At 44.9% G+C, this 25,939-nt stretch overlaps 1 protein-coding gene across 1 annotated transcript in view; it reads right to left on the bottom strand.

Annotated features, from left to right (window-relative positions):
- Nav2 (neuron navigator 2) overlaps positions 1-25,939 on the bottom strand; it is a 271,097-nt gene that overhangs the window by 232,032 nt on the left and 13,126 nt on the right. The window contains exons 2-3 of the mRNA XM_026405279.2: positions 23,679-23,796; positions 13,525-13,577 (exon numbers count right to left, since the gene is read on the bottom strand). Of these exons, the coding sequence (XP_026261064.2) occupies positions 13,525-13,577; positions 23,679-23,796 (171 nt within the window). The remainder of the gene's footprint in view (positions 1-13,524; positions 13,578-23,678; positions 23,797-25,939) is intronic.

The following is a 25,939-nucleotide window of genomic DNA, read 5'->3' on the forward strand; positions in this document are numbered from 1 at the left end:
CCCTTCTAATGTTACGTAACTGCTGCCGTATCTATACACCGTGAGAACCCTTCTCATTCATGAAAGCTACTCAATAGGAAAAAAATCAACTCATCTCAAAGTGTCAACAATATCAGCGTTGTCTTTACTAACAGGAAATTTTAAAGGTGGATGGGGAATTAAGGATTTCATACTGTCTGGACTGCAATTGCCCCAGAGCATATACTTCAGCAGGGTGACCTCAGGAGAGAGGAAAAGCAAGTACATCTCCCAGATAGCTGGCTGATTCGAACCTTCCAAGGGAGAAGAGGAGTTTCCTCAAGCTGTAATAGGATGTGAGTAACTATATTACACATTTGTATGAGAATTATTCTCTACTGGGCAGATGAGAATACTGAAGGTCTGAGTGCTTACACAGCTACGCAGTGGGGGAACAGTGTCTTAAAATGAGGACACTGGATTCTAGACCCCTTCTCATCACCATCACATCCTGATGTGCCATTCCTTCAGAGCCGATCAGTATTCACCCAGAGCTTTCAGTTTGGAACACAATAATCAGTTGGCTGGAGATGGCAGGGAACCGGGGCACTCAGGTTAGTAAGTTCTGATGCTGGTGTAGGGTTCTAGAATGACTGATGGTGGGGCACACAGGAGGATCTGTAAGAATATGAGCCATTAAGGTCAAGGTGGAGTAAGAGTGGAATGAGAACATGGGGGAGGGCAAGGAGGGTGTGGGTCGGTGTACAGCACTTCTCTAGCTTTCACGAAGCCTTAGGTCTGGTCTATCACACCAAAAGTAAGAAGAAAAGAAAAGCAGACATGCCAAAAAGACAGAAAGACAAAGTCTTGGTTTTCTAACATCTTTGCTTTCATTTATTAGAACTATTTGCTACGCATACTTGCTGAATGTGTGTGGTAACCAAGTCTTAACTTTAATTCACTTTTATCTCTAGTAACTTTCAGAATGTTGTGCAAATATTAAGTTTCCAATAAATATTTGTTAGGAAATTAAACCTAAAAAAATAAATTAAGGATTTCAAATGACCAAGGGTGAAGCCTAGGGAACCATGGATTTCTCAGGGTTTCTTGGCCATCATGGGGCAAAGTACTAATTTCCTGAGCCTCAGTTTTCCTTTCAATAAAATGGGGATAATGACCCCTTTCTTAAAAGCCTTATAAAAGTGTCACACCAAAGATTTGCACTTTTACAAAACATGAAACACTGGGCTAAATTGTTTTCCAGTACACTACACTACCTCAATTAATCTTCACCACTAAAGTTGATACTATTATTATTACTTTCCAGGCAGAAATGGAGGGCCAGGGTGTTTCAGTGCCTTCCTAAATCCTGTTAAATGGCAGGGACAGTATTTGAACTTTAATGGAAAGTGTAGCAACCACCACAAGAAATCAGTCCATCTAAGTCAAATGCAATCTTTATATCTACAGGAAAAAGGATACTCTACAGAGGAAGAAGTGCTCTTCGAAGATACTTAATGTTTATAGGACTTTTAAATCTTAAGGCACAAGAATAATTTAAATCATTATGAGCATTTATAGACTTTACTTCCAAATTGAAATGTTCCCTAACCAGGGGTCTTTTAAACTACTATGTGCCATTGCTTATGATTCATGAGAAAGCTCATGAAAATTATAAGATTACAATAGTTTGGGGGTCAAAAGTCTGAAATGTGTGCAGAGGTAATGAACAAAAATAAGAGGCTAGGTATAAAACAATAGGGAATGGTGGAGACTGTGGTAGCCCACACCTACGGTTAGCCTCTAAAGAGCCAACCCAGATTTGACAGATGATCAGACTTTTTCCCCAAGGGAAGATTTGGATCTTTTTTTTTTTTTTTTGGTTAAGACTATTGATTTTCATCTAATTGTTTGCATTTTTTCCCTTTTTGCTTGAGAAGTTCTTCTGGGACATGAACTTGACTTATTGGCCACCATTCCCTACCCTCTACCTAAGTGGGCAGGTTGGCATTCATCAATGACCCAGTTCTCAACCAGGCACTGACCACAGGCTATCTGTGCCTTAAAGTGCAAACAACAATCGCTAAATTCCATTTCATGAAATTCCATTTCATGAAAAAATTTTAAACATAACACACACACACACACACACACACACACACACATTTTCTTTCTCTCTCTTTTTTTCTCTCTGCCTCTTTGATGCTAAGCTGAAACACAAGAACTCTGTGAAGACATATGCAGGGAGGTAGGTCCAACCATGAGGTCCAGATGGCTTTCATATAAACCACAATCTACACATTTATAAATCATCTCCCAATTTCTCTTCCTGCTCAGGAAGATCTGCAAGCTTGCCCTCTCCCATCCATCATCCTGCATTTGCCAAGTTCTTTAGCCTTACTGAACACCCTGTTGTCACTTTTGACACCTCTGTCCTAGCATAGATGTGATGGGAATTTCTTCATTAAAATTTTCTATGAGCATGGACCAGGTGCCAGGCAATGTGGGTAGATGGACAGATGTGACCCCGGTCCTCAAAGAAGTTACTGTCTAGTGGGGTTATAAGTGGTTAGAACAATGTGCTAAGGATTATCACTCTGAAATTTCAATGGAGAAAATAAAGGGTCACAGAGGTTAAGTGGGCTGGGAGGGGCAGAGAAGGCCCTTGAGAATGCCCATGAGACCATGGCCAAGTGCACAAAGAAGGTTCCCTGGACTTAGAATACACACACGTCCACAAGGAACATCCACAACGTCCTAAACTTTCCAAAAAAGCAAACAGATGGGCTCATTCGAAATATTTTGTAAAAATAAACCCTTTAGAAATATTGTTAATTTAAAAAAATTTAAACAACTGGACAAATACGTGTTTAAGTGTATGTTTCCACAGGCATAGCTCCAAAAGAGGCTTTTTCATGAACTCTAAGACAATGTTGGCAAAGTGTGGTTCCCAGACCGGCAGCATTAGCACCACCTGGGAACTTCTGAAAATGTTGCCTCTCCAGCTCCTCCCCAGGCCTGGGAGTCAGCAGCTCTGGAGTTGAAGCCCAGAACCTGTGCTTCAGCCTGCTCTCCAGGTCCTCACACACACACTAAAGTTCAAAAACGTGGCTTGGGAGGCTCTGCCAAGCCAAGGACTATTTTCCTTATCAATAAAAATAACCTGTTATTTTTTTTCATGCACCTGTATAAATATAAAGTTAAAATATAAAACCATGAGAGAAGATACTGAATGAGGGGATGTCTTGGCTTAGGACTACTCAGATCTCTTGAAACATTTAAACGTACATAGTTTCTTGGATATATGAAAAATTGGGCTTGCTGTGGTGGTGTATGGCCTGTAATTCCAGCGGCTCGGGAGGCTGGAGGATCACGAGTTCAAAGCCAGTCTCAGCAAAAGCAAGTCCCTAAGCAACTCAGTGAGACCCTGTCTCTAAATAAAATACAAAATAGGTTTGGGGATATGGCTCAGTGGCTGAATGCCCCTGAGTTCAATCCCAGGTTGGTACCCCCAAAAACAAATCTGGCATGTTACATCACCTTACTCTGGGAAATCCTGGACAGTGAGACCATTCCCTATTTATGTCTTTCATCTGAGAAAAGTCAGCTGAGTACCTCCAACATACCTAACTGTATGCCAGGTGCTGGGGATACAGAGATTTTTGTTGAACTGAAAGAGATGAAAAACATGCTATTTGTATTACAGAGCTTTGATGGTAGTAAATAGCATATAAAATATAAGTCTCTCATAAATTTTGCTGAAATGTCATGTTGATTACAGGACAAAGCTAGCTGAGTCGAGGAACACAGTACCTACTCCTGAGTTTACATTTGCATCAAAGAGATCCAGGAGGCCTGAGGTTCACTTCTAATTACTCTGATGAAATGACACTGGACTTGGCCATGATTGCTCAGTGTCTGAGGGAGCCCACAACATAGACATGGTGCTGCAAAGGAACTCTGCTCCTCTATCCTGCTCCTGCCTCCCTGCGACGATCTGCTTTGAACGTGCAGACATGGAAAGCTGTGCCCTGCAATGTGCTCACCACCAAGGCTGCATCCAGGGAATGCTCTGCCTCAAGGGCCTGCAGCCACAGAAGCCTCTGCTGTAAAAACCACAGAGCTTCCCCTCTGGCTTAGCAAGGGTATCTCTGCTCAAATCTAGAGAGCCTTAGCTTTCTATTGCTGCTGTAATAAATTACCACAAACAGTGGCTTAAAACACATTTGTTATCTTATGCTCTGGAGGTTGGAAGTGCAAGATTAATACTGGTGAGCTGAAACAGAGGAGCCATGGGCTGTGTCCATTCTGCAGGCTCCAGGGGAGAATCTAATTCCTTGTCTTTATAGCTTCTAGGAGTCTCCTGCATGCCTTGGCTCCTGGCCTCTGCCTCCACTGTCAAAGCCAGCAGCACGGCATCTTCCAGTCCCTCTCACCTTCCTGCCTCCCTCTCACAAGGATCCTTGTGATCACACTGGGCCTGTCCTGACAGCCCAGGATAACGGCCCCACTGTAAAATCCTCAGTCACATCTGCACTGTTTCTTTTGTCAGATTATGTCACATTATATTATAAAAGAGCACAGTCACAGGTTCTGGGGATTAGGACACAGACATCATTGTGGGGTGTCACTGTTCAACCTATCCCATAAGTACCTACTTCCTAGGTGTAAAGAAAGCTTTTGATATACAAAGGAATAAAGAAGAATTGCGTGACTTGTGGGCAGGGCAGGGAATGCCCATCGATTGTGCACTTGTCCAGAGCCAGGATGAGGTCAGGTGCCTTTTGCACCACTCCTGTTGAACCACATCAGGAGGCAACTCCCACTACCAGCTTTTACAGAAGAGGGAGAAGACTCGGGGATTTAGGTCCCTATCCAGCACACATGCTGCAGGTCTGCCAGCTCCCAAAGTCCATGCTCATTCTTCTTCACCCTGAGTCTCTTCCCATGATGGATGTCTCTTCCTGAGCCTCTGCTCATAGATGAAAAGTAGATGTTACACATGAAACTTCTGGCGAGGGTGCACACCTACAAACCAGTGACTCAGAAGGCTGAGGCAAGAGGGTGCACACCTACAAACCAGTGACTCAGAAGGCTGAGGCAAGAGGATCACTTAGCAAGGCAACTTAGCAAGACCTTGTCTCGAAATAAAAATAAAATATAAAAAGGGTGGGGATGTGGCTCAGTGGTTAAGCACCCCTGGTTCGATCTCTGATACAAAAAAAAAAAAAAAAAGATGTAACTTTTGAACCAATGTCATGTCCTTTTTACTTCCTCAGTTAATTTCCTTGTATACAGATCATCAGCACAATAATTTAGGGGACAGACTCTAGAGCTCTTAGCATGCAAACTTCAGCTTGCTACTTAATTGCTATGTGACCTTGGACAAATGACTCAGCTACTCTGCCTCAGTTTCCTCAACTGTAAAATGAGAATAATAATTACATCTCTACTCACAAAGTACATGAGGATAAGATCAGTTAATACAGACAAAATACCTAAAACAGTGCCCAGAGCACCCTGGTAAGTGTTCCCTACCCATTACTGCACATGGCACTGACAGAGAATCAGGACAACAGCTCCACAGTGGGAGGGGACGGATGAGAAGCTCTTCACCATGACGTGCCCTCAGCTGGTCCCTGGCAAAGCACATCACAGTGTCAGGCTCTCGGTTCTCCATTTTATTTTATGGAATGAGCAAAATATATTCATCTTCCACAGAACTATTCAGAGAATAAAATATGTTAAGACCCGTGAAGCACTCAGAAGAGCGCCCCAGGATCGGTTCTGTTCTCAGTGTTAATCTGTGGGAGCTGAGAGGACGCCTAGATATGCTCACCTCAAGGAACGTAAAAGCACTCAGGAATCTAAACATAGCCACGATTCCTGAGCATCATTAGGATTTTCTATCTGGGCCCTCTGGATAAACCAAAGAAGAAAAGATTTAAGAAAAAAGACATTTCTGGAACAGTGCTGAATATCTGTTTCTAAAATCCTATAAAGAACTTCCTAGCTAATACCCAGTCCCCAAATCACTTCAGATAATGAAATCAGAGTGAAGATATGTTTGAATCCTCCAGCCGCAAACACGTTCAAGTCAGCTCCCACCGTGGTCTGTCCATCTATCCATCTGACATTTTCAAAAAAAACAGTTGTAGGTCAGTCATCTCAGTGACAGGTGCTCAGGCGCAAGGCGTAGTATCTCCCTTCAAGACAAGAGATGGTTACGAGGGTGAATATTATGCTAAAGGTAGACACAGGGCTCTTGGGGATGCAGAAGATGACAGACACCTGATTAGGTCACTTCCTTGAGGAAACAGCTTACCTGGCGGCACTGCCAAGGAGGGGGTAAGCAGGAGGTCACTCCTGGGAGGCTGGACAACACACATCAAGGTGCACGGGACTTCGAGTCCCAGCCTACTTCATACATGGCAAGGTGTTCAGCCTGACTGGGGTACCGAGGCTGAGTGCCAAGTATCAAGAGAGGGGAGTAACAGGATCTTGATGGACCCTCGAGTCTGTGCTCCAGGGTATGGAGAAGGGGGCAATGGTAGTTTTAAATAGAGGGGCAACTCAGAGAGAAACAGAAAAAGTGGTGCAGGTGGCAACACTTTTGAAAGACAATGATGGCCAGAATATTGGTTGGACCACTCTAAATGGAAAGCAGTGGATGCTCCCGGCATCTCCTGGCCCAGACACTTCTCACTTCATTTTAAATTTTATGTGGCCCCGGGACTTGTCTTCATTCCTTCTTAGTTCTGCACCACGTGTGTGCCCTTGGTGCTATGTAAAAATAGGCCTAGGGGCCAGGGCAGAGGCATCTCAGCTGCCTACGGATCTCTCACACTCCCCAGGCATGTGGCCAGTTTTCTGGCAGCTGTTGGGAGGGCCCAAGGTCACTGGGCCTGGCAAACTGATCCCCTTGCAGATGGCCTTCCCTGGCCCAGGAGGCTGTGTGGTGAACAAGGACAGAGGAACCTGGCGCCAGGGCTCTCAGAGGCCACTGCAAGAGGCTGCCTTTCACTAGGAGCCACCTGTCCTGTGGCAGCACTTGAGTTCCCACTGGCAGGTCAACTCAGGCCCTTCCCAGAAATATCCGGTCCCTCCCTTCTTGCTTGCAGCTAGGCCTGGCTGCTTTTGCTGCTTTCACAGATGACAAACAAGGACAGCAAGACTGGTGAGAAGGACACTATTTTTATAGGCCCCTTCTTTTGTCTCAGCAGGGAGCACTACAGTCTTGGGTTCGAGCTCCAAATCTTCCTCTGCATGGGTGTATAATCTGGAGTCGAAAATAATCTGTTAAATCTTCGGTCCCCGTGTGCAAATGCAGACAAGACCCACACCCCAAACCCAGGCAGCTCTGAGGAGTAACCATAACACTTTGGTGGGCTCCTGGCACAGTCAGGCAGACAGGGCGCTCCGTAAATATAAGTCCCCTCACTGAAGGCCCACCCAGCTCTGTGAGGTACATACGGCTCTGGCCACGTGTCCTGGAGGAGGAAGGGAAGTGCTGAGGCCCAGTGGACTGTTAATTGAGCAGGGAGTGATTGACCACACTGCTCTGTGTTTTCAGATCCCTCACAGAGGTTTTTTCCTTTAAGGCCAAGTCTACCATTCAGAAAAGTGTGGATATGAAAATAAACTCCAGCCCCACTGTCTAAAAAGTCCCACCCAGGGGTGGAGCTGGCCATTTTCCAGGGATATCTGTGTCTGTGAAAACTTAAGTACCTTGAAGAATCATTAGAACTAGCATCTGCTGAGTGTTACTCTGTGCCCAGCAGTATGTAAGCACTTCATGTGGATTATCTCATGGACTCCTTAAAATGACACTGTGAGGCAGATGCTGTTACTAACCCTGTTATGGGAACTGGTCCCCAGAAACCTTAAAGGGACATCCCCTGGTCACAAGCAGCTGGCTTTTAGAGCCCATGTGCCTTGTAGTCTCCAGAATGGGGGTGGGGGGCGGAGACCTAATCTGACTTTCTTTTTCACCGATTATGAGACACCGAGAGGGACCAGAGCAGACACTACGGCGTTCCTTCCTGGGTGACACCGTGCTGCCTCCCCAGGGCTGGCTCTGCTCTAAGCCACCTCCTCCCACTTGTAGCTGCAATTCAGTTCTTACTGATTTCACATGTGGGGACACATACAATTTTATTTGGGAAAATGGGGGATTCTGCTCATGGAATAGAAGTTTGCAAGCCGCTGCCTTGCCCTTCCTCATATCTAAGTGCAGATACCTTGGGAACTCAGGGGCTGGCATTTCCACAGGGTCCCTGGAAGGACAGGGCTAGGACAGAACTGGACTCTAAGCAACAGAGGTACTGAACCCAAGTTCTATGGGGCCCCAGGGAGTTCCTGGGTTGGCCTCTGAGATCCATCCAAAATTCTGGGGTATTGCAATTTGGAGAAAAGAGAGCTGGTATTTCTCCTTAGATTTCCAAAGGTTAAATGCCCTCAAAGACATGGACCACTAAAACAAATTTCTTCATCACCATCATCATCAGCAGCAGCAGCAGCATCAAAACTGCCATTTATCAAATGCTGAGCATATACCAGGAGCATGAGAACACCTGCCCCACAGGGCGGTTGGGAGAATGAACCAGGTACAGCACTCAGAACAGCACCTGGCACAAAGCAAACACTTACATTTTACCATTTAAATTATTATTATCCACTATCACTTTTATGACTTTGTTAGTCCTAGGACTTTATGAGGTATGTTTATCACTGCCACTTCATAGAACAGGAAATCCGAGGCTTCAAGAGGTTAAATAATTAGCTCAAACCAACAAAGCAGCAGAGAAGGAACTCAAGCCTGGCCAGGCTGGCTCTCACTAGGTCCACTGGGGGAAGAGGCAGGAGGACTCTCCAGAGAGCAGAGTGGGGTGGGAGGGCCCAGCCTGACACCGCCTACCCGCTGGAGGGGAAGGCAGGCTTAGTGCCCTCGGCTGAAAGGGCAAGCAGGTCCAACTTTTTACCTCCCCTATCAAGGACAGAAAGCCACACTGCTTAAAATAATAATGATTAAAAAAGAAAACCGTCCCCTGTGGCCGGCTATTCCAGGGCTCCACAGTGAGCCAGCACGGCTAGCATCTCAGAGCACACTGAGTTCAAGGCCAGCAGCAGCTCCACAGTGGCCGCCCAGCACCCCCTGGCTGAGCTCCAGGCAATGTTTTTCCTTCTAAACTAACACACAATTCTGCTGAACAAACCACTCGAAAGCCAGAGAGATGCCCCTCGGTTGCCATGGCAATATTACACAGACAAAATATTTTAACCAGCTCTGACGCACACACACAAACTTTTTTTTAAGGGCCAAGTAGATGGATTTAATGGGGGGCAGGGGGTGGGGTGAGGAGTGTTATTTCTAAAGCTCCATCTTCATGGATTTGGCCCCAAAAGCATGGAAGTCAGATTGAAACAGGGCAACTGACTCCATTAAAAGACTCAGGCCATCAGCTTGTTGCTAACGTTCCCTCTCTGGTCACGGTCCAGGTCCATCTTACAAGGCCCAAGATCTGGGTGCTAAGAGGTCATGGATGTGTATGGGCAAGCATCAGGTTAGAGACATGGGGACAGCATGCTGTGACCCAGCACCCGAGCTTCAGCAGAATCAAAAGGACCAAATGTACTCACGAACATCAAAGGGCTTGCTTTAAAGAGCCCTGCAAATGAATGTCAGTGCTGACATGATAGATATTAACAACCACTTCCAACTGGGCAGCATTTTTATTTTCCAGATCACGTGGTTGAACTTTCATCCACACAAGTTGATGGACTTGGATTTCTTTCTTTAGAAAGCTTTGTCCTGGGATCCACTGGGGATTGCTCCCCCAGATGCAGTAATCTGGGGACTGACGAAGAATGCAGGGTCTTGTCCAAGGCCTGAAGATAGTCATATCTGTTGTACCCTGGGCTCTTCCATGCCCCACCCATCACCCTAAGCACAGTAGGACAAAGGCTGATATTTCTGGGAAACTAAGCTAAAAGGGTCTCACCAGATTTAGCTCATGGCAATTTGAAAGGATCAATGAACAAATGTTCAAAAAACTGCCCACTGCAGAATCCATGCCATCCTCAGGTAAACAGAGTCTGCAGATGTGGGTTTCATACCCACTATCTCTGCTTAGAATCCTCTTCTACTCACCATCCCTTATGCTGACCCTTCTTTCCTTTCAAGATTCAATCCTTAGAAGTTATTCTTAAGCTCCTGCTTGTCCTAGGGTAGAAGAGGCCCCCAACAGGCCATATACAGGTGTGTGTGCTGGAAAACACAGCTGGAAAATTCTATTGCTCTGTCTGGTCTGTTGCCCACTCATGTGAAATCCTCAACGGCAGGATTCACATCTTGTTACCCGTGTATTCACCTGACATAGCCCAGTGCCTGGCATCCCTAGGCACTTGGTGACTGCCAGCTGACAGGCTAAAAATATGCAATGCCCCTTGCGTTTAGGGGCAGCAGCCCCCCCCCCTAATTCTCAAGCCCTATTCCTGTGTCTGCTTTCACTTCCCTGTCCTGTGGGAGGAGCACAGGACTCAAAGCATGCCCTGGCATGGATAGAGCAAAGACTGGGTTCCTGAGCAGTCCAGTGGGGGAGGAGCAGTGAACCAGGGAGGAAATGTACCCTCCCACCAGTGCTCACTCCTGCTACAAAGCTCAGGCTCCTCCCACCAACTTACTAATGAAATGAATTAGGCCCTTAAAAGTTTGAACAACATGCATTAGACACATGCTCTGAAACAAAGTTGCTTTTCTTTGGTTCCATTATTAAAGGCTCCTGGAAACTGTTCTATCAGTTATCATTTTTTTTTTCCTTTTTTTTTTTTTTTTTTTTTTTTTGGCGGGTGGTGCTGGGGTTGAACTCAGGGGGTACTCTACCACTGAGCTACATTCCCATTCATTTTGGTTTTTATTTTGAGACAGGATCTTGCTAAGCTGCTGAGGCTGACCTCAAACTTGCAATGTCCTGCCTTAGCCTCTCAAATCATTGTGATTCTGTTTTCTTGGGGCAGTGATGAATCAATTCTATGCTGATCATTTGGGGGGAGATAGCTGCCCTCCCGATAGGACGTGCTCCCCCAAGTTCTCATCTTGTTGTGCCTTATCTTTCTTCCACCAAAATGATGCTCTCCTCCAAATAGGCAATATTTAGCAAACAACAACAGCAAATGTTTATCCTTGGGTAACACTAAATAAAGCTTAATGGGAAGATCAACATCTTAGGAATCTAGAAATGGCTTGCTGTGCCATATTCTCAAATTACACTTCCCATGAGTAGAAATGCTTGAACTCTGTATGAGCTCATGTGTGTGTGCATGCAGGTGTCCTGCTAGCTACAGCAACACCCATGCCTGTCTATGAGCACCTGCTACATGAAGCAGTGAGTTCTGCCTTATGCATTTGTCCTTGTTTTGTGATGGAGGGGAGAGGACAATGGGCCTGTTGTCCTTATCATCATCTCTCTCATTTCCTACAGAATGGAATGACTATGGTGGAAGTTCTTACATTTTCTGGACTCACATATTGTGTGCTGAATTATTCTCTGCTAGGTTTACCACAAAATTGTGTCTGCCTCCCCGCCCACAAGCTGGAACTAATTATCACTGACAATTATAGGATTTTATATTCCTGTGTTCTAAAAACACATCATACACACACACACACACACACACACACACACAGAGGGGTGGTGGGGGAGAGAGACAGAGAGAGACAGAGACAGAGAGAGAGAGAGAGAGAGAGAGAGAGAGTGAGAGAGAGAGAGAGAGAGAACACAATGCTGAAAGAGTCATGGAGAAACCACAAAACTGCATTGGTGCCATAGCACTATTTATAAAGTATATATTTGCATATAGAACTAAATTTGCATGGAAGAATCTAAGATGACAATATTTTATAAACTTGAAAGTGGACTTTAATAGCAAGCCACTCCTCCAATAGAAGGGGCAGAAAATATTAAATGCTCCAAACAGAATAAAATGTTAACCACCCTTAAATGTCAGTTCTACGTGTGCATTGTAATAGGCTGGGACAAATGTGCTGGTATCTTCTACAGGGAAATAATGTGTCTCTTTCATGTGAAGCTATTGCTGCATGTGTAAGATGCTTGCACTAAAATTAAGTCTTCTATTGCCCAAATTTTCTCAATTATTAATACACCAGACAGCTGCAGTAGCTCTAGCAAAAATAGCAGCCAAGCTTTTCTGAAAGTCAAAGCAGCCATGAGATGCCTGCCTGGGAACTTTCCTGTGTAAGAAATGGTTGGTCTCTGGATCAAACAAAAAGAAACAATACCTCCAATAGAACAACAACAAAAAGAAGAAGAAGAAGGAGGAGGAGGAGGAAGAGGAGGAGGAGGGGGGAGGGAGGAGGAGGAGGAAGGAAGGAAGGAAGGAAGGAAGGAAGGAAAGGAAGGAAGGAAGGAAGGAAGGAAGGAAGGAAGGAAGGAAGGAAGGAAGACAATGAAAAAGAGAAAGAAAAATACTTGTTTCAGAACAGAATGTAACCTGGAAAATGACTTGCCCTGCCCATGAACTTCTGTAATACAACTGCTTTTGTGTATGGAAAGGGGTTGTTGGAAAAGGTTGCCCACTTGCCCAACTCTCTGGGATAACAATTCAAAAAATTAACCAGTGAACCCAAGGAATGCCAATGGCTTTGACATCTCCTGAAATGAGACCTGCCCAAAAAGGGTGGGGTAGGCTAGAGGAATGAATTAGGCTCTTTTTAAATTTCTAGAAGCTAATGAATGTCCAGGAAAAAAAAAAAAAAAAGATACCTTGCCACCTTCAGGTTTTAAGCAATTATCGGCATCCTCTTAACAGACTCCAACAACAGACATTCTTTGTGTCAATATCTGGGCTGACAAAGTATTTGGAAGTGAAAAACTAAGCACTTGGAGCACCAGAATTCAATGCTTTTTGGACTCAACAATGACCACGGATTTTAATTCAAAGATTATATGTAGCACAAGAAAAGAACAGATGTTAAAGTTATTTCTTAACTATAATATCATAGCTTAAATGTATCACACCAGCAAAAAACATCATCTGTCAAGGTCATAATGAGAAAGGTCCAGATATGACTGAACATTTCACACTTGCTGTCACAGTTCTGACTTCACACCATTCTAACCTTTAAAGGCAATCATATTCACATGCCCTGATTCTGATCTGTAAGATACCATTGCTTCATCTGAGCCTCAACATCGCATTCAAGCGGAAATTGCTACCGGTCTTTGGGGAAGGAGAATGAGTCTTAAACAGTTCAAGTTCCAAACAGGTACATCTTTGCAGCAGTCCTGCATAATCTGTGTCTAAGAGGGAGGACAATATTTCATTTTCGCTGTCTCCCAATCTATATAACAATCACAGCCAGTTTTTAATAAATGCCAGCAAATGTCAAAGAAGCAGGACATGGCTACTTGGAAATGGCTGTCTGTATGTTAATGTCATCCTCTGGAGTAAATCATCTGGGGTGAATACATTCCATGATGGTCAGTATCATTTAGAGGCAGAACATGCTAACATATCACCAATGCTCACTAATAATGTACCACTCACCATTTGCGATCTGTTCTTCGGACAGCCATTGATGTCTTCAATCTTTTCATTTGCTGAAAAAGGAAATACAAGTCAGGAAGATAAATAATCACCAGAGAGATACTTCTAGTAGTGATGGTCAGGACACTTGAGGCCAACCAAGTCCTGAGGCCCATTCTGGGGTCTGTCCAATCAACACAGGCATGTGGAACACTGAGACGCATCCAGCAAGTTTCAGGACTTACTCATCAAGCCGCAGTCCTCCAGGGACAGCTGGGGCAAGGTCGTCATCACTTAAAACAGAGACAACTGCATTGACGGCAGTCTTGCAGCGATGGGGCATCGTGACAGTGTTTGGAGACTGGGAAACAGAATGAGCTGTGATTGTGCTTTGGGGTCTTAGAGAGGCAGATGTCAGTCACTGCAACCTCCCCACGGAAGACAGGACAGTTCAGAGTGAGATCAGTTCAGCTCGACTCAGCTCCTGGGGATGGATGCCATAGAGGAAAGCAGCTTCAGCTTTCATCTGTAATTTTGTTGTCCTAATACTTATTCCCCAAGTGGGGGCAAATGGGGGAGATGAGAAAATTAGACTCAAAAATGGCTTGACCAAGGCAAGCCTAAATTAGATCAGTGAGCACACACGCTTGAAGTCAAAATAGCACCTAGTTACTGAAGGAGAGGTGAAAGAAAGAGGTTGCACTGAATGACCAGGAAAACAAGCGCTGACAAAGAGGAATGGCTCAGCTTCCCCTAGTGAACACAGGCCCTGCTCAGTATAGAGGAATCCCTGGCAAGACACAGCCCGAGATATCCACAGAGAGGCTGAGTTTGAGAATGCAACACACAGGAAAGGCAGTGTGCACAGCAGTGAGAGGGCCGGCTCTGGAGGCAGAGATGGGAAGTGAATCCCAGCTCTAGAGCTCAGCCGCCATGTGATCACAGCCATGTCACTCAAACTTAACCCAAGAGTGTGTGTGTGTGTGTGTGTGTGTGTGTGTGTGTGTATGTCTATGTATGTATTTTATTTTATTTTATTTTTGGTACTAGGCATTAAACCCAGGGGCACCTAACCACTGAACCAAATCCCCAGCACTTTTTAATATTTTATTTAGAGATAGGGTCTCACTGAGTTGTTTAGGGCCTTACTAAGTTGCTGAAACTATCTTTAAACTCCTTCTACCTCAGCCTCCCAAGCTGCTGGGAATAAAGGCACGCACCACTACGCCCAGCTCAATACATATTCTTACCACCTACATAAAACATAACATAAATTTTTCTTTTTGAGGTCAGCATGTGGGTCAAGCCAAAACTCCACAGTAAAGAACTGAAGATTGACTTCCTCTGAAGCTTTTATAAGTTCCCTCTCCAACCCCAGATCCCTATGTCCCATGCTCTCACACTACAGAAGGGTAGAGCCACTCAGGTCTCTGCCTCACAGCACCCTGCCTCTGCCTCTGCCATCCTCTCAACCATCTACCATGTAACACCCCTACCCAGGAGGTGAGAGACTGGCAGATGTGTCAAGTTTATTTTTCACATTTGTATCCTGAGAGCTCAATAACTGCTTGCAAAATTGAATCCCCACATCACATCATAATATGTTGGCTAAAACTTTCATGAAGAGAAAAAGCATTAACAACTGTCTGAAAGGATACAGAATCAAAGAATCCCATGCCTCCCAAATTTTAGAACATCTGAGCCTAAGTATAGATTGCTATTATCTCAAGCTGGGTTCATTTTTGGGTTCAAGTATTTCTAGTTTGAGAGAGATGCACAAACTCAGAAAGAAAGCAAGCAGCAGGAAATTGCTCACAAATCTCGCTGCCATGAGATAGCTAGATTAGTATAGATTCAGCCTGATCTACCTTTTCTTTAGCACCAGCCAAAAGTATTAGACGTTTGCATTTGTGACCTAACTGGGGACTTCCAATCTTCAGAGATTCAGCTGAATGTTCTCAACTCTGCCTAACATAAAAACATTGGGAAAGGAATTTTAGAAGCCTTAATTCCCAAAGAGGTGCCACACATACTACATAAAAGATGCCCAAAGGACTGAGGGAAAAGCTCAGTGGTGGAACACTTGGTCCAGCATTCACAAGACCCTGGGTTCCATCCCCAGCGCTACGAAATAATGAAAAGTAAAAAAATAAAAAATAAAAAATAAAAAAAAAAGCAAGATGGCCAATGAATGGAAGGACTCATGGACATTTGTTCTTTAGTTCACCAGAAAATACAGTTAGCCAGAATATACTGCCAGCATATAAATTCCATAAGAACAGAGTTTTTTGTTGTTGTTGTTGTTTGTTTGTTTGTTTTTTAATCTGCTTTGTTTCCTACTAGAACCCTAGATCTTAGGACAGTGCTTGGAATAGTAGCCACTCAATAAATATTTGTTGAGTGGAGTTAAGGAATTAAATATCCTGGAGATTTCAAAGAATTAAGGTTTTCCTGCCTATTTTGCAGCAGTGTTCTTTCACTTATAAATATAGATGTACCTTCTGAACACTGAAAAAATGCATCCCCTTGACAAATGGCACTCCTTCGTATATACGGAAAATGATGGCAGCCGTGAACTCTGACCTGGGCATTTGATACTCAACATTGCAGAGAATAAATATGTAGGTTCTTGACAGTTAACACTAAAGGTGTCTTCTAACTGGATACTCATGATGAACAAAGTCATAAGTCATTGGACTCTGATCAATAACCCAGTTCAGCATTAGGTCATTAGTGCTCATTAAAGTGAAGGATGGATAACTGTGATCCTAATAAGTCATTTGGGAAAATTTAAAGATTCTTGAGAGACCATTTGGATAACTGAAACCAAAGAGCTTGATCCAATTACTCCTCTAATTCCTTTTTCATGGCTTGTCACCCAAACCCAGTCAGGTACTCCGTGAATTCAAATACCACAGCTCCTATGAACTAATGTTGCCAATTCACAACAGTCAAAATAAACAGAGGAGATGGAGCCTATTTATGACCATGCCAAGGAGGACCCTGGAAGGCAGAAATCAAATGGCTAATTCACACTCAAACTAAATGCTTAATAAAAATGCAAAATAAATACTTGGGTCTCCCAGTTTCCAGTTTCACATAATTTAAATACTTCTCCTTTACTTAAATTCCCAAGAATGCCTATGGTTGCTATAAATCCTTAGATGCTAACAGCAGTTCTGATCTGTTGGTAAGAAGGAAGAGCTGAATCTTCAGAGCCAAATTTTTAAGCTCAGGGTAGAGGGTCTTTGGCTGGAATCCAAAAGCAGATAAACAAAAAAGCAGAGATATTTGTCCCCAGAGTCCTCAACTATAATCAAAACTGGCACTTCTCAGAGCTCAAGGTAATTTCTCTGTCCCAACCTGTTGAAGACATTCTTAGTCCCACTGATGCAGTGACTTCTCTGCACACGAGGTGACAAGCTAGGGTTTGGAAAGCATTGATGCACTCCTTCAATAAGAGCTGTGGCATCAAGCTCATGACCTTCTGAAAGACCTCCAAAGGATGCAGAGCATTTTAACGCCCTGCACATCTATGTCTTGACCACTCCTGGCTGTTGGCAGCCCGGCCAAAGGGAGAGACTGCCTGCCCAGAAGGGCAAATGACTTATCCAAGGTAACAGAGTGGTAGTGGGATGAAAAAAGGTACAGTCCCACATGCTGTCTGAATTTTCAGACATTTTGTGCAGAAAATGGTGGAAAAGAAGCAGCTATTTGCTCTAAAGCTAAGTCTCCCTGCCCCCTCGGCTCACTCTTAGTTCATTCTTTTTCTTCCCTCTCTCTCTCCTTCCCTCCCACCAACCCTGAGTGACAGAAATGAGAGCAGAAAGGGAGCAGTGTCTCTCCCTCTCTCTATTTGCACTGCTGACCCTGGTCTTGGGAACCTTCCTTTAACTCAGAGGGATGACATGGTGATGGCCTGGCAGAAAACCGAAGGGCCTCGGGCAGCTGAGGACTCAAGAAGATAATCACGCTAATAAGAGGCGGAACAGACAGACCAGCCCTCAGCCAGCAAAGGAAGACTGTTCACAGACAGCAGCAAAAGGCCCATTTCCTACCAAATGGCAGAAGACAGCCATGGAGAAGTGTGGCCCTTACAACCCTACTCTAGGAAACAGGGCTGGAAAGCCGGCTGGATGGTGTCTGGGAGAGGTGAAGACAGGAGCAGCCTGTGGCAAAAGCAATTAAGGCTCACCTTAAAGTCAAGTTCTGATGCACTTGCCAGTCTGCAAACCAACCTGCCTCTCAGGCTAGAGGCCAGACTTGGCTGCCCTGTACCTGGCGACTCTGCCTGACTTTCGTCTCTTACCTCCAGCCTGTCTGCACACGGTCTCCTCCACCAGGCGTGCCTTTCCTGCCGGCTTCTCCTACCTGACTGCTGCTTAAGTTTGAGGTCTTGGCTCCAGGTTAATTCCTGGGGGAAACTCTTCCTGATTCCCACCCTCCCCGCCCCCCATCACTCCACCAAAGTCAGGTCTCTTAGCACCTTGCGTCCTTCACACTGTGCACTGCGCTTCTCCCAGGGCTAGCAAGAGTTTGTCCCTTAAAAGGGACTACTTGCAACCTATGAGTTTTGCTGGGCTTCATTTAGAAGAAAAAAGTGGTTTTTTTCAACTTTTTATTTTGAAAGAATTTCATTGACTTAGAGAAAAGTTATAGGAATAATATAGAGTATCCCCACATATCTTGGTCCATTCCCTCTTCTTCCCTTCCTCTTTCTCTATGTAGGTACAAGTTGTGTGTTTTCATTTTTTTCTTTTTCTTTTTTTTCCTGAATCATGTTGGAGTAAGCTATATAGATCATGTCCTTTTCCCCTTTATAGTTCAGTATATATTTCCAAAGCATAATAAGCATATTCTCTTCCCTGGTACAATTGCAAAATTCAAAACATTTAACATTGATGCTATGCCAATATTCCAATTTTGTCAACTAACTAAAAAAATGTCCTTTAGAGCATTTTATTCCTCTGAACAGGATGCAGTCCAGGATCACACAGTGCCTTTAGTTGTCACGTCTCTTTAGTCTCCTTTATTGTGGAATAGCTTCCCAGACTCTGTCTTATATAGACACTGGTGCTTTTAAAGAATACAGACCAGTTTTATTGTTGCTGCTGTTTTAATGGAATGTTCCACAATCCGGCTTCTCTGAGATTCCTCACGATTAGTCTTAGTTCTCCATTTCTGACTGGAGTACAACCTAAGCTACATGTGCTAAGGGTCTGAGGTCAGGAAGGACCTGACCTATCCATCCGAACCAGTGATGGAGTTTGGATCACCTGGATGTGGCCTGGATATTCCCCTTAATGGTTACTAGACTCCCCCTTGCAACTATCAAGCCATCTGTGGAGAGAAATTCTTAGACCATGCAAATATCCTGCTCCCATCAACTTTCTCCTCCAGACTTCAGCTTCCTTTGATGTCTTTTGACATAAGGGATCTTCACCACAATGACTGAACTCCCTCCACATTTCCCATCAGTCAGTGCTCTGTACAGTCTAACCCTCTCTTCTCCTCCAATGGCGTGCTTATTTTTAAATTTACCTGTTTATTCATAGTACAGATTTGTGGGTTCATATTTTATCCAATGACTTTTTTTCTTTCTGTATTTTTATTGGTGCCTTATAATTGTACATAATGATGGGAGACTTATTGTTACATATCCATTCATGCGTACAAATAACAACATAATTTGGCTGAAATTACTCTCCAGTGCTTCCCTCCTCCCTCTCCTTCTCCCAGTCACAGGTCCTTTTCCTGTACAGAGCTCCCTTTGATTTTCCTTTTATTCGGTGATTTTAATTCCCTACGGTTCTTAATTTATTTTGATGGCCCCAGAATAGATTGTCCTTTGTAGCCCTAGAAAGCAGGACTCAGATACTACTAAAGGGTATAGACTTTGACTTGATGAAAGAAGAGCTATGATGGTCTAAATATCTAAGTATCCTCCCAATCACATATTGAAACCTGATTCCCAGGGTGAGGAATTTGGAGGTGGAGCCTTTGGGAAGAAATGGTATTTGAAGGTGGAGCCTTTGGGAGGAAATGTGACCATGAAGACAAGGTCCTCATGAATGGGATTAGAGTCTTTATAAAAGAGTCTCTGGAGATTCCTCATCCACTTCCACCATGCAAGGGCACAGTGAGAAGCCAGCCATATATAAACAAGAAATGCACATGCACCCTCAGATTCCAAAATCAGCTGGCACCTCAATCTTGGACTTTCCAGCCTTCCAAACTATATAAATTTCTATTGTATATAAGCCACTCAGTCTATGGAATTTTGTTATAGCAGTCCAAAGGGACTAGAATAGGAGCTTTTGAAGGATTCCACCTGTCCATCATTACAAGGAGCTACCTGGAGGGTGATAAGCTGTCCATTCATTACAGTAACTGAAGAGGCTGGTGACCAGTTTTCGTAGAAGTGATTTATGTACCTGGTTGGGGTTTTCAAAGTCCCTTCCAAACCTGACAGGTGAGAATACTGGAAAGGAGGTGTGATACAATTTAGAGGAATACTAAACAATAATAAGGGGAAACATTCAGGCCACCTCCGGAAATGATCCAACCCAGGCTTATAGTAAATACAATTCTTATTCCTAATCCGCTCAACTTTTCCAAAACATCACTTCATGCCAACACGCTAAATGCTGAACCCAGAAAGGAGACAACTCAGATCCCAGCCTAGAAAGGACCCTGGCCCAAGACCACAGGCAGTGGAATAATGGGGAGGTCCCTCCACCTATGCCTAGGGAGCCAGGAAAGGTATCAAAGAGAAAATGACTTTTCAGTAAGTAGGAGCTCAGCCGCCAAAGAATAAGCACAACCATCAGAATTCTGCACAGTGCGAGACGGAGTCAGTCAGGCTCCAGTTCTTGGAAACTTTTATTTAATATACACATGTGTATAGAAATACACACATTCAATAGAAATATGTGTATTTCTATACACATGTGTATATTAAATACATGCACACATACAAATTATCTTTTCTGATTTTCCTTTCATGGGTTTATGTGTAAGGGGAAAGCAGTGACTTCAACATTAAAAAGCATAAATGCTCAATAGCTCAGCCTCCTGATCAGAAAATACACCCCACTCCACCCTGCCAGGGATCTGTATCACAAGATACTCTAGGATGAAATGCTCTGGCCTGGCTGACTGACAGTCTAGGAAAGGTCTGCTGCCTTCTTGGCTCCCATCTTCTGGGCCTCTGCTTGCCACACATAGCAGAGGGTATACAGCATGACACATTCAAGGGAAGGGTCACGTGCTGACACCTAGCCTTACTTGGTCAGAGTGATCCTCTCCTAGAGGTAAAGTAACATGGTGGCCTGAAGTACAGCCGGAGCTGCTGGTAAAGCATAAGTATCCCTAATTTAAAGATCTGAAATATACTCCAAATAAGAAATTTTTTTAGCACCAACTTGACATCACAAGTGGAAAATTCCACACCATGAAACATTCATTTCATGGCCACAGTTATTTAAAAAGTTACCTTTGGGCTATGTGTATAAGGTATATATATTAAATATAGAGGAATTTTATGTTTAGACTCTAGCATTCCCAATATCTCATTTTATACATATGCAAATATTTCAAAATCCAAAAGATTCTGAAATTAAAGATACTCTGGTCCCAAGCATTTTAGTTAAGGGCTATCAACTCACACTAACCTGAGCCTCAGGAACCATAGATCAGTAGCTCAGACTCAAAGAAGCCACTGCCTAGGGAGTTTCAACTCATAGATTTCAGGAAAGAAGGCTCTGAAGCAATGATTTAAAAAATGTGGTATTTTACATCTTCATTGCACTATTTAGTAAATTCACAGCATACACGCTACTGTTTGCCTACTCTGAGCCCATGGCAGTCATGACTAATCTATCCTGATATACCAAACACTCATATTGAGACCTCAGCATCCTGTACATAACTTTCTAGACAGCTGCTGTCCAGGAGCACTTTATAATTTCCAAAGATATCTTACATTTAATGCCAAACTTGAATTTCATAAGATGGTTATAAGATCAAAGAAAACAAATGTGATTGTCCCCAATTTCCAAGATAGGGAAACAGGCAGCAGAGACAAAGTGGCCCTCCTGAGGTCCCACAGTTGGGAGGATTCGATTTGGGATGAGAGCAAGGCCTCTCAGTAAGATCGTCTCTCCTGCTGCCTATGCTGAAACCTGGGGAGATTCCCAGTAGAAACAACTCAGTACAACACTGAGTACCAAACAGGCCACGTGCCTAGGGTCAGCCTGCTGAGACAGAGTCTAAATCCCAGCTCAGACGTAACTCACACCTTTCATGAAGAAAGATCCTGACAAGAAGACAGTACCCTTTCTTCCAAGGTTCTGAACCCTGTGCATTCATCTCTTTTATTCCTAGAAAGAAGCACACAGTAGCTGCTCAATAAATGACTACTAAACTAAAGTAAAGGAAGACACAGCCCTGTGCTAGGGTCAGCGTCTGTGAATTGAGATGTGGTGTAAAGCTGCAAAGCAATGAACTGAAGCTTTAAAAGAAGCACACCACCCCAATTAGGACTCCCACACAGAATCCTGATATATTGCACTACTCAGCCTTGCTGGGCCTCAATTCCTGTACCTGCGAAATGGGAACAACACCTCCTGCACAGGAATGTTGAGGGAGGATGGAATATTTGAAAAGAAACTTGGTACAAATGACAATGAAAAGCAGGAGGAAGGGGAGACATTCTAAGAAGAGCAGTGTGGCAGGCAGACTTTAGGTGGCTTCCCATGATGCCCACACTCTGGTGTCCTTGCCCTGGAACAATCCCATCCCTCTGAGCATGGGCAGGACCTTGGACTTGTTGCTCCCACAATTATGCTACATTCTATATAAGTTCATTCTGCTAGCATGCTTTCTCCAGAAAGTTCTCCTTTATGGGCACTGAAGAAGCGAGTGGTCTGTGTAGCAAGGAGCTGAGCAGTTTGTAGGAGGTGAGGGTTGCTTCAGTGAGCAACCAGGATCCACAGTCCTGGAACTGCAAGAAATGGATTCTGCCTCACCCAAGTGAGCCAAAATGAAAACTCTCCATGGTCAGAGACCCAGATGAGAATACAGCCCCAGGACACCCTGACTACAGTGTGCAGAGGCCCTCTGAGCCCTGCTTGGACTCTGGATGCACCTACACCAAGGGAGAATACAGATGAGTGGTTTTAAGCTGCTAAGTTTGTTATGCAGCAAAAGAAAACTAACACAGAGGGGGGAATAAAAAGCAGAGAAAGGGAAAGAGGAACAATGGCAGCTAGGCTCAGGACATCAACCTCGACGCAGCAGGGAAACTTCCTCATCTCTGAGCAGCCGTGACGGTCCCCACATTTCAGCCCAGGCAAGATGTCTGTGTGTCCAGCTATGCTTTCCCGGACCCGAGCCCAGCCACCACTGTGGAAGGCTCCTGCTCCCACTTGAAGGAAAAGCAGCTTTTCCACAACGACACATGCTAATGGGGCCAGGGCTTCTGTCCTTTCCCTGTGACTTCTCCCTTGGCATCAGTCGGCTGCCAAGGCTGCCAGCGACAACGATCAGCCTAATGCTGTCTAATTGACCTCCCGCCTCCTCAGGCTGCTCTGAGCTCTCAGGCAGGACCACGGGGGCCTGAGATTCAAGGCAAAGCCGTCGCCAACATCCACCGCCTGCCTGCCCAGGAAGGACTCCCTCCTCCCAGCTCATGGCCGAGGCATTAAAAATTCCATTTCTCAAGTTCCCTTCCCATCATGTTAAAACCAGAACTGACCAACCAACCCTCTCTGGAATTTTAGCCTTTGATTTCTCACACCTAATTACAGCTGGCAGGATTAAAGCAGCCCCCTGTCAGGTTTTTGTTTTGTTTTTATTATTTCCACAGTCATCCACACAAAAAGTACCATATACAAGAACCAGAAATGTAGCAGGAACAACAGGGAGAGAGAGAGCACCCGGTCAACAACCTCTGGCCCTGGGCAATCTTCCTCTAAGAGGATCCAGGTGAGTCAGCTGTGTGTGCTCCTTCAGGAACAGCAAGCTTGGTCCCCAAGCAACGGGGTCAATGGGTGGAATCAAATAAATCATAGTTCGCGGGACTTCAGGTCCTACTCTCCTCGGCCCATGCAAGCCCTCCCGGCTGGCTCTGTGGTAACTCATGGAAACCCAAGGATGAACGAACATGCTCTTACCCACGACCTGGATGACCTGGGCCAGGAGGACGCCATCGGTCACATCTTGCTGGAGATCCTTGATGAGACGTTTGTGGCCGGATTTGGCCAGATAATGATTGGCCCAGTCTGTGTAGATCTGAAAAAAAGCAAACAGGCAACTTGAGGAATCCAGTCGGAGCACATCGCAGGGTCTGAGGCAGCAGCTGGGCCACTGCTTGCTTGGGCGCAGCAGCCACCAGCCCGCCGGCAGCAGCTCTCGGGGGCCAGCCTGCACCATTAAAATTCAGTGCATTGTGCCGACCAAGCATTCAGCTCACCGCGGCTGGGCTATCGCCTATTGAGAGATCTGCCATCAAGGCTTGGGGAAAAGCTAAAGAAAGCTTCAAAACATGCAGAGGCCTGAATGGGACAGGGGACAAGGAACTAAACAGTCTGCTCCAGACGGCTTTGAGAGGCTGTGGTTCTAAATACAAGTGAAGTCGCCCCCACCCCTTCTCATCTTTTTCTCTTCATGGAGAAAACGTATGGGGAGGTTACCACCCAACGGGCATCTTTTAACAGGCCCTTTCAGGGTAACGAGGGCTATTGAGTCAGCCCAGTTCTCAGGAGCCTGGGTCCCTTGTAAAGAAGCCAAGTACGAAAACACAGACCCTTCAATTACTCTGTATGAGTGGAGTTATTTGTGGCCTCACCATAATCTCAAATTTAATCAGTTTAATTTAAAAGCCAGGCATCGTTTTCACTGTTGGGATTCTGTGGACAAAACCCCAGCAAATTCCAACATCTTTAAACACAAGATCAGTGTGCGCAGCACCCTGGAAGGCAAAAGCTGGGTCACCCGTGGAGTCGGGAGAGCAGGCCCCGTAGGGGGTGCATCAGATCTGCTCCTCTCGGTCACAGAATCATCAGAGCAAAACAATATTTTCTTCGAGGCAGTCCAGCAAACACAAGAAAAGTCTTACCTGGAAACTTTCCCCCCATCTAACAAAGCACAAAACAAAACAGCACCCCATGATTTTGAGTGCTAAGTTCCATGTACAGATTGGGGAGCTCATAAAGGGAGGTGGGAGTATGCCTGCAGATAGATACTCTTGCACAGCCACACCTGTCCCAGTGACATGAACAAATGACCTCTCGGACAACTGTCCCCCCCCCTTAAGTGGTCATAAGCATATGAATCCATATGATGTCTTCTCCACAATGAGGAGATATTGCTTCTCCCTCCACCAGCTGGCCTGCTATGAGTATCCATGGGACTCACAGAGTAGCACAGAGTAGCAGACGCTTCACCTTTGCCCTTTTCTTTCCCGGTCTCCTTTCTTGCGAGGGTCATCTAACACAATGGGGTGCTGCCCTGAAGGCTCCTGGAATGGGGTCAGGAGCCTGGTCCTTCTAGAGACGCAGCACCTCTGACTACTCTACCTGGGTTCCAGGTCATAGGAAGTGGCAGAGCCGGGTTCAGCCCCTGGCTAACTTATTCTAGGATTCCTCAGATGTTCTGCATTTCTGCAACTTGGAGTCTCCTCTGGGTAGAAGGGTTCACAGGAAAGGTGGTTTTGTTCATTCCCTACTCTGTGGTTCTTTGTCCTTAAAAGGTCACAGGTCCCTTCCTGGGATCAAACCAGGTCCAAGAAGCAATGTGCTCCTGCAAAGCAACAGCACCCCACTGGTCCGTATAACTTGGGAGATAATCATAGTTTATAAGTTTATTAAAATATAAACACAAAGCTGGGCAGAGTAGCTCACACCTGTAATCCCAGCAATTCAGGAGGCTGAGGCAAGAGGATCACAAGTTCAAGGCCAGCCTCTGCACTGTAGCAAGACCCTGTCTCAAAAACAAACAAACAAAAAACTGGGGATGTAGCTCAGTGGTAAAGCTTCAATCCCCAATACACCCCCCTACTAAACGTAGGCTCACCCTTTATTCAATTATGCTCTCACTGAAAGAATTACAATAAAAAAATCAAAACCCAAACCTTGTTATCTGAATGTCCTCGGTAAGTCCCCAACTTTTATGGACTTCAGTTTATTCACCTGTAAAACAGGCATCCTTGTGGCAGTGGAGACCCAGTGAGTGACCATTTGAAAGCCCCTAGCCTGACCCGTTGGGACTCAGTAAGTACAGGCAGTGGAGGAGGGTGGCAGAGGAGGACTCTGGACTTGCTCTGAATCTTAGCTGCTGTGCTCCTGTCACCTTTGTGCCCTTTGGCTACCTCGTCCCCATTTGCAAGATTTTGACAGCAGCGCCTACCATCAGTGGGCTGCTATGAAAATGAAAT

The sequence above is a fragment of the Urocitellus parryii genome, chromosome 4, assembly GCF_045843805.1.
Source record: "Urocitellus parryii isolate mUroPar1 chromosome 4, mUroPar1.hap1, whole genome shotgun sequence".
Taxonomy (NCBI): domain Eukaryota; kingdom Metazoa; phylum Chordata; class Mammalia; order Rodentia; family Sciuridae; genus Urocitellus; species Urocitellus parryii.